This window comes from Perca flavescens, chromosome 9, assembly GCF_004354835.1.
Source record: "Perca flavescens isolate YP-PL-M2 chromosome 9, PFLA_1.0, whole genome shotgun sequence".
In the NCBI taxonomy this organism is placed as follows: Eukaryota; Metazoa; Chordata; class Actinopteri; order Perciformes; family Percidae; genus Perca; species Perca flavescens.
In genome coordinates this window covers 3,671,310-3,680,270 of record NC_041339.1, presented here as the reverse complement: position 1 = coordinate 3,680,270, position 8,961 = coordinate 3,671,310, and the positions used below count along the sequence as shown (strand labels likewise).

General features: G+C 41.7%; 1 protein-coding gene across 1 annotated transcript; it reads left to right on the top strand.

Moving 5' to 3' along the window:
- Positions 1-2,410: 2,410 nt before the first annotated feature.
- Positions 2,411-8,481, top strand: LOC114561325 (histamine H3 receptor). Its single transcript, XM_028587287.1, has 3 exons — positions 2,411-2,978; positions 3,411-3,577; positions 6,571-8,481. Exons 1-3 carry the CDS (start codon positions 2,702-2,704, stop codon positions 7,432-7,434), a joined length of 1,308 nt encoding a protein of 435 aa, XP_028443088.1. The 5' UTR covers positions 2,411-2,701; the 3' UTR covers positions 7,435-8,481.
- Positions 8,482-8,961: the final 480 nt, after the last annotated feature.

Here is an 8,961-nt window from a genome sequence, read left to right as displayed (position 1 = left end):
ACATTTCCTTGTGTCGGTGTACAAAGCTGCCTGCTCATTTCAGCTATTGAGGAAAATTACAGCTAATTCACTTAACAGGGTTGTTTCAACCCGACAAGCTGTCATCACATCACGCTGAACCCATTATCTTAACCACTAATTATAATTTTCAGAGACTTGTGAAGAACTCATGGAGCTACATTCATACTTGAAGGACTGAGGAGAATAATTAGTGTTCGTAAGCAATTTCAAATTTCATCCACACAGGAGAATATAGGAGCGCTTACTGTAGGCGTAGCCTGGTTCAAGTAAATCAAAGAATGTAAATATCTTTTAAAACATACAAGTATGGATCCCTAAAGTGGTAATTATAATAATAAAACATTGATACTTTTAATAGTCTCTTTTTACAACGTCACATTTTGTTTCCTAATAACGTCATACTTACTTACCCTTTCAGCCAATCACATGTAGGCTACGAGAAGCGTCTAGAAAGCTCAACTGCTTCAATATTTAGCCAGCTAGCTCCTGTTAATTTGAGTAAAACAATGCCCAAGTAATTCTGAATCAACCAGCTACAACTGTTGCTGTAAATAAACAGTACGCAGAACCTAAAATACAAGCAGCTCTCCTTTTATTTAGCTTAACAAGGCTGCACATGCAGCCTACTGGGTAACTGGTTAGCCAGTGTTAACAGCAGCAGCTAACTGTGTGAGTTACTTCTTTAGTGTTTTTGAAGATGTTCATTTTTTAGAGAAAGACAACACTCTGTCAAGATAAAAAACAAACCATAAATAAAAATAATACTGTCTGTGTTACTCGGTTGCTCTAGCTAATAGGCTCTAGCTAGCTAGCTAGTTAGCGAGCACTTAGCATTTGATAGGCTGAAAGGTGAGGGGACTGATGACATCTCTAATGAAATGTAAAGTGACATTTATGAAATAAAATGTGTCACTGGGGGGGAAAGGCTGTGATGAAATAAAAATGTCTATGATTAAATTAAAATTAACTTTATGTATAAAATAAAAAGGATGATGGAGTGACATTTAATATAACGAGTTGCGTTTGAATGATTTAGGCTATTCAATTATGTCAACATTTATCTGTTCATATAGGCCTATATTTTTGACAATTTATTCATGTGCTTATTTATTTTAAACTGAACACGGCTTCTGCGGGGCGGTTGTGGCTCAGTGGTAGAGCGGTCGCCTGCCAATTGAACGGTTGGTGGTCCGATCCCTGGCCCTGCAGTCCCATGTCGAAATGTCCTTGAGCAAGACACTGAACCCCGAGTTGCCCCCGATACTGTGCATCGGAGTGTAAATGTGTGTGAATGTTTATCTGTTGTACGGCAGCCTTGGCCACAGTGTATGAATGTGTGTGAATGGTGAATGGTTCCTGTAAGAGCGCTTTGAGTATAGTCCATTTACATTTCATATAAAGCACCGTTGATTTGATTGTAAGAAAGCTGACTCTCTACATTGATGCTCTCATATCAAATGCATGTCTCTCATGTAAAAATAAATACCTAATTGGTTTTTCATTATTTGTAGATGAATAACACTGAAGACACCAACCCACACACACACACACACCCCTCTTGAGCTGTCTGTTAATCTAAAGGAAGGAAGAAGAGGATGGTACTTTGTGGTGTCTTCTGTCCTTGTAAAAGTGGACATTGACCTCTGAATCGCTTGAATCACTTTACTGCTGAACTTGATGTTTAGTGTAAATATGGAGCTGACCCATGAGCTGACCAGCTGACTGACTGACTGTCTGTCTCCTGGCAGACATCCTGCTGGCTGCAGTCCACATCATTTCATCTCAGTCTGCTTCAGGCGTCTGGACAGACTGCAGCTTTTGATTTCAATCTTCAGTCTTTGATCACTTGTTGTCATTGATTTATTTATTTATTATGTATTTGTTGCGAAGCAAAACGTCAATTGCGCAGAAATCCCTGAGTAAGTCCGGAATTTGTATTGCCTCCAAAATAAAAGCGAAAAAAAGATTTGACACCTCTTTTTCTCAGTCATGTGACTGACAACACACACATGCGGGCAATTTTAAGTGATTTTATTTCATTTTTAAGTTTTTTTGTTGTTGTTGTTGGTGGTTTTAATTTGTTAAACAACTGACACATTACAATGGTTTAAGATGGGCTTGCACACAGGTGTTTATAGACATTTCAACTGTCTTTTTAATTTTGAATTCTCTTAATATTGGCTTTAAATATTACGTTTTGGAAGTAATGCGCTGAGAAACCCGTCAATGTAATTCAACACATGTTCAAATTGCCCCGGAAATGCGTAGGGTATTATGAAATGTAATATTCGATCTTCTCAAAATCGTCGCCGTAAGACATTTATTTTGAAGATATGAGAGGATATAGTACCTATTTTCTATTCTGGCAGTCTTGACATTGGTGACAAAATCCACTGTGCGCTCCGCGGTAGCGCAAACCGGGCAGCCAGCACTGTTAATGCACCGGCTGACTAGAGAGGAGAGAGAGCACCCACAGGACTTACAAAATTATCATAAAAAAACCTATGCTTTCAATTAAACTTGTGTCTCTCCTAATCCCAGAACTATTCCGGAGAAATGGAAGATTTGGGGAAAGTATTTTCATTTAACCACAGGTCTCCATACATGTTTGACTCCTGGGTAAAGTGGAGCGGAACGTTGGGTCGCCTAATTGGATGTGTTCGTTCTTCCTGTGCGTGAAATGAAAAAGGTCTACAATGATTTTGGCTTCCTATTAACTATGGGCGCGCATATTCTGGACTCCAACTCCAGCGGCAACCTGACTCCTGCGGTGTTCGAGGCTGGGACCGTCCTCCCGGGCCACCTGGCGGTGATCTTATCGGTCCTCATGGTGACTCTGGTGGTCGTCGTGGTGGCAGGGAACGCGCTGGTCATCATGGCTTTCATTGTGGATAAAAGTCTGAGAACTCAAAGCAACTATTTCTTTCTGAACCTTGCTATATCCGATTTTCTCGTGGGTGAGTTGGTTCATCCTCCTCCTCTTCTCCATATCAATAAAAAAATAAATCACTATTTCTACACGCCCCAAACACATTGCAATCTCCCCACAGTATAATTACAGTGACTCACAGTATTCATTGATGAGTTTAGAGTGACCTTGCCGTCCTTTTTGCTTCATTGATGTGTAAGATGTGTGGCATTCACATCTCTGTTATTGTGCTGTTCCTTTCTGCAGCATTAGATACGTTATATCCATCTCTTTAATGAGACAACCAATAGGCTGCTCTTGTATCTAAAATATATTTTACCATACCTCTGCAGGGCAGCAACCAGTCATTTTTTTGTCACATGTAATGATCCTCACATCCAGGCTGTCTGGAGAGGTGTGCATGTTATTACAGTTTTGGTTGGGGGGTGTTGAATTGTTATGCAGTGTGTGTCTGTTCCAGGTGCCTTCTGCATCCCGGTGTACATCCCGTACAACCTGACGGGCCGGTGGATGCTGGGTAAGGGGCTCTGCAAGCTGTGGCTGGTTATGGACTACCTGCTCTGCACCGCCTCAGTCTTCAACATTGTCCTCATTAGTTATGATCGCTTCCTGTCAGTCACAAGAGCAGTAAGTACAGGGGACGCACACACAAACAAACACACACAAACACACACACACACACACACACACAAACAGCATGTCATGACAGATTTTGATCTCAGTGTAGCTGTACTAGAAAATCAATCTTTGGCAGCAGTTTGCTGTTCGTTAGTTATGTCGTGAACATTGCTGTAAACTGTAGGGCTTCTGCATCATGGGTTTAAAGAGAGAAACCAAAATCACTGTTTTATATAATAAAGAAACTCATAATTTCCAACATTACATCCAGCTCTAAGAGCTTTCCCCATAAACTGAGTGTATAAATCTACAGCCCTCTCTGGTTTTTACCCTCAGTGGGGTCTTTGTTGTTGTTGTTGCGGTGTGTACAAATGTCTTAACAGAACCGAGTCACCACGCTGCAATTTCACCATGAGATGTTGATTTGGGCGGACTCACTACTGATTGTGTGAGGCGATAGGAACCTGGAGCTGCCTCCAAAGAGATGAATAAAACAACTGCTGTGAGAAACGTGCGAGCCAGTGCATTACAACAGCCAAGAAATTGAAGCTTATACATTTGTCGGTGACTTCCTGTACGACACACACATACACACACACACAGTTGTCTATCTGGTTAATCTAGTAAGTGAATATTTTGCAAACATTGGCAGTCAACTCAGCAGTCTATAAGGTCCAGTAATGTATGTCAAAGGTAACTGATTTTACACAAGTCACGAGAAATATATACAACTCAAGTCAGTCAATAAAACGTTTTATAATGGCTTCTGTTGCTCTGGGGGAGCTCTTCAGCGCTAGAAAAAATGATGTTATAGTGACATCATCAGGGCCATCTCAGTTTGGCATTGTGACTCACATTTTTTAACAGGTTTTAGTAGGTGTAAGGTTTGGAAACATTTAGGAGGCAGTAAGGGTCTAAGGAAACTTGCTGTTGAGTTGCATCATGGAAAATGTTTTTGGAGCTCGACTCATACTTGAGACTAAAATTCAGGATCTCTCTCCCTCTGCTGCTTCAATTTTGCTGCTTCAATTTTGTCCATTCCTTTTTATATATATATATATATATATATATATATATATATATATATATATATATATATATATGTCTTTCTGTTGCGAGTTCCCCAACTACACAGAAGTGAAATACTAGCCAGACGGCCTCTTTGATCAGGGTTTCAACCAGAACAAAAAATAGCAGATATGTATTGCCCCTATTAGCGTTGAACAATTTTCAGTTGATACATTTTTGTAACATCCAGTATGGTCAGTATTAGTCATCAATTATAAAACTTCCTCTAAAGATGTACTCTCCCAGACATTATGTTTATTTGTGCTCGATTGCCATAACACTGAAATATTTCAGTTGGCTTTTTAAATAACTAAACTTTTCAGATGACACATGTACAGAAAAAGAATTGTATTTAGCTGCTAACCAAGAGGTGTAGAACATCTTGGCTTGTGACAGCTTTTATCACTTTTAGATCGAGGGTTTGATATCAGCAGCTTAGTATGAAATATTCATTTATGTATTATTATGTATGTATTAATTCTCAATCCGTAGAGAGCAGCATTATTTGTAATTTACAATGGAAATGGGGAGTCTTGCACTTTTGTAATGAACACTCAAAAGCAGGGCCAGAATCAGTTATTAGCATCATGAAGGGGCTCCGTTTCATGATTTATTGATTCAGAGAAGTGGATTTGTTTAAGTTGCTGTTAGACCTAGGTGACATTAGCAGCTGTCGCAGAGAGATAATTGATGGTTTGAGGCAAAGAAAGATTTTTTTTTTTTTAAACACAAATAAATAAAAGAGCGAGAGAATTGGAAATAGAGGAGCCCTGCTTAATGAGTTTAGTCTGAAAAGAGGTGAAGTGAAAATGGAGTGAGTGTGAAGAGAAGGAGCGGCGGCTGATGTCGAGGGAGGAGTGGATCGGGAGAAACCAGATGTCTCTTTCACACTCCTCTTTAGTTCCCCCCCTTCTGTCTTTGGCTTCAGTGAGTCATCGTACAATGAGAGCCTCGCGAGTGGGTTTTATTTACAGCATCTCATGATACAAACTGGGCTCTTTTTTTTCCTAACAAGGCACCCAGAGCAGAAACAAGTGCTTTTGTTAATACGTGAACAGCTGTGGAATGTAACAAGTAGCGTTAATTGTGCGGCAGAGTTTTTTGGTCATCGCTGTGAGTCACCACGTGTGAAAAGGCTTCTTTTCTCCCTCTTTACTAGGCCCTGTTCCCAAAATTGAGACTGTTTGGTGTTTGCTTAATCCTTAATTTCAGTGTAATGTTGTAAGTTATTGTTTTAGTTAATTTTTTACTTTGTTATTTGACATAGGCCTGTTCAGCAGATTTTAGTGATATGGGGGGGTGGGGGCAGCAGATCAGCTGCTCACCAGCTTAATCAGGGAGAGTGCATGCAGGTTTGCCTCATTAGGTCCTTTCTGTAGGGAGGGGCTGGGCAATCCTAAGGTGTAGAACAATAGGTACGATAGTTCTGCAGTACATTTTGTAAGACTTGGCAACATGACTTTGCGTAAACTATACACGCCCACTTTCTTAAGCCAAGTGGCGTGTTATATGTACGCATTTTGAGCTATCCGCGTGTATGTCTGCGCTGTATACGGCGGACGTAAACATACACGCCACTTGGCGTGTTATTGCAAGATGGTTTAGTAAAAGAAGTTGAGTTTAGGAAACGTGACATGCGGGACCTGATCCCCAGATCCCCTATAATCACCTGTGCAGGTGGTATGGTCCAATTAGGGGAGACTGAGTTAAAAAGGGCTTCAGGAGAAGAAAGAGGAGACTTGGCAGCTTGCTGTGAGGTTGCCGTTTTGTTTGTTTGCTGTTATTTTGCCTCAGTTTAATATTTTTTTTTTTGTATTTTGGTTTGAGTATGTTTTGGTGGCGTTTTGTTAATAAAGACACAAATAGTGCACTTTAAAAGCCTCCTTTCCAGTCTTCAATCGTGACACACCACTTGTATCTCTCTTTTGATGCAGGTTAAATACAGAGCGCAGCGAAACATGACCCGCCGGGCTGTGTTCAAGATGGTGGCGGTGTGGGTGCTGGCCTTCCTCCTTTACGGCCCCGCCATCATCTTCTGGGAGACAATCGTCGGCGAGAGCGTCGTCCCGAGCCACGAGTGCTACGCCGAGTTTTATTTCACCTGGTACTTCCTGCTCAGCGCCTCGACCTTCGAGTTCTTCACCCCGTTTGTGTCCGTGGCGTTCTTCAACCTGAGCATTTACCTGAACATCCATCGCAGGACCAGGGACGGCGGCGCCGCCTGCGCCGAGGACGACGCCAAGCCGCAGAGGATCGGTAAGAAGCAGAGGGACGGGGCCGCCTGGTCCGTGTTTTTTGTGAAGACTCGGAAGGTGTCTTCCAGCGAGCCTACGGCCATCTCTGCGGTCATCGAGGACGACGACGATGTCCTGTCCCCTTCTTCCTGCGTGGACCCTAATAACAGTCAGGTGTTCATGCAGAGGGGTAAGTTCTCTCCCGACAGAAAAAACTCCAGGCCGTTTCAGCACACGGCCTCGTGCATGGCGCCTGGCCGCAGGAAACAGAGATCCCGTCTGACTCGAGACAAAAAGATCGCCAAGTCTTTGGCCATCATTGTCTGCATCTTTGGGATTTGCTGGGCTCCTTACACTCTGCTAATGATTATCCGCGCCGCCTGTAGCGGCGAATGTGTGGCCAACTACTGGTACGAGATTACGTTCTGGCTTCTGTGGCTGAACTCGGCCATCAACCCGTTCCTTTACCCTCTGTGCCACAGCAGCTTTCGAAGGGCTTTCTCGAAGATACTGTGTCCGAAAAGACAATCAGTCCAGCCTCAGATTGAGGCTCAGTCTTGTTAGATGAACTCAATTGCACTTCCATGCTTTTATGAATGCAGTAACTGTTGTTGGGTCAAACACTGTAAAAATCCATATACTGTTCTTCCATCCAAAAAAAAAAGAAAAAAGAATCCAGTTTTCAAAAATACGAGAAATGTTTGCGAGGATTGTCACAGCATATCTGACAGCAATATGACAATTCAACACAGCCATTAAAAGGTGCGAGAAGACAAACTGCAGTTCTAATATTCAAAGACAATCTCTGTAAGTAGGACAGGCAGAAGGAATGTGGTTTAAGCTTTATCACCACTCACTTCTATACATCCTCAATGCTGTGAAATGATGACTTGAGCCAGATTGTGGGTGATGATTATAATTTAGTCTGAGATGTTAAGGGAGAACTACAGCACCACCGAGTTGTTCAATTATGGTCTGTCTGCTTGTTAAGCACAGCGGAGGGAGACAGCGGCGTCAGATAACATCGCGTCCCTCACAGGGCTGCTGTGACGAGAAGACCTTCAACTCTTATTTAGATCAAAGAGGATTTTATGGTATTTTAAGGATTTTATAAAGTTTCATAATCTCTCCGAAAGCCTGGCCTTTTGCACAGGTCTTCAAAAAGATACTTTGCAAATTCAAGCTTTTTATCATGCAGCAATAGGATGACAGATGTGGAGTCCTCACATTTCAAAGCACCTGAAGAGAGTACCTGGATTTGTTTACTGTGGTTTATCACGGTGATGTTGTATTTCATGTTATCTGAAAAGTGGGCCAGGGTCATGGGGAATCAGCTGTTATCTGCCAACACTGAATCTGCACTTCATTTTAATGAGGTGTTCTTGTTGATGTTGAAAAAAAAAAATGTACAGCACAAAAAAAATAGTACCTTTTTACAAATATTATCTATGCCAAGTTGCATTGTGTTCTTTGAGTGCAGTATTTATTCAAACACTTGACTAGTTTATACCACCCAAACTACTGGACTACTTTGTATATTGGCTATGAATGTGTGTTGGTGTAAGTAGCCAAAGAAAGAATAAAAAAAAAATAAAGACTGCCTACAGGCTTCCTAACTGTACGTGTTATTGGTCAAATATGGAACCTAGGTAGTGTAGGAGGAAATGGTTTGACATTTGGGGAAATATGCTTATACACTTTCTTTATTGATACCACATCCATGTCTGTACGTTAAATGTTAAGCTACTGCTGGTTTGATTACCTTAACATAAAGGTTGGAAACAAGGCTAGCTTGGCTTTATCTAACAAAATCTGCCTATCAACGCCTTTAGTCGGAAGTTGTGTTCACGCAGGCGAGGAGAGTAAATGGAAAGAGGAGATTAGATGCAAATTAGCCAGGGACAGTACGGACAGAGGCGCAGAAGCCACCGTGCGAGTTGAAAATGGGTCAACTTGCTCATCCCGAGTTTTTAAACATTTAGACATGAGGAAAAAGGAGAGAGACTGGAGGGAAATCGCAGAAAGAACTGGAGTTTTTGTTGAGTTCAGTCAGAGGCTGAGCTGAAAACAAAGAGTTGCGTCCATTGCTAG

Coding starts and splice junctions, on each gene's coding strand:
- LOC114561325 (XM_028587287.1), top strand. CDS start 2,702: ATGAAAAAGGTCTACAATGATTTTGGCTTCCTATTAACTATGGGCGCG. Junction 2,979..3,410: donor TATATCCGATTTTCTCGTGG/GTGAGTTGGTTC, acceptor TGTCTGTTCCAG/GTGCCTTCTGCATCCCGGTG. Junction 3,578..6,570: donor TCCTGTCAGTCACAAGAGCA/GTAAGTACAGGG, acceptor CTTTTGATGCAG/GTTAAATACAGAGCGCAGCG.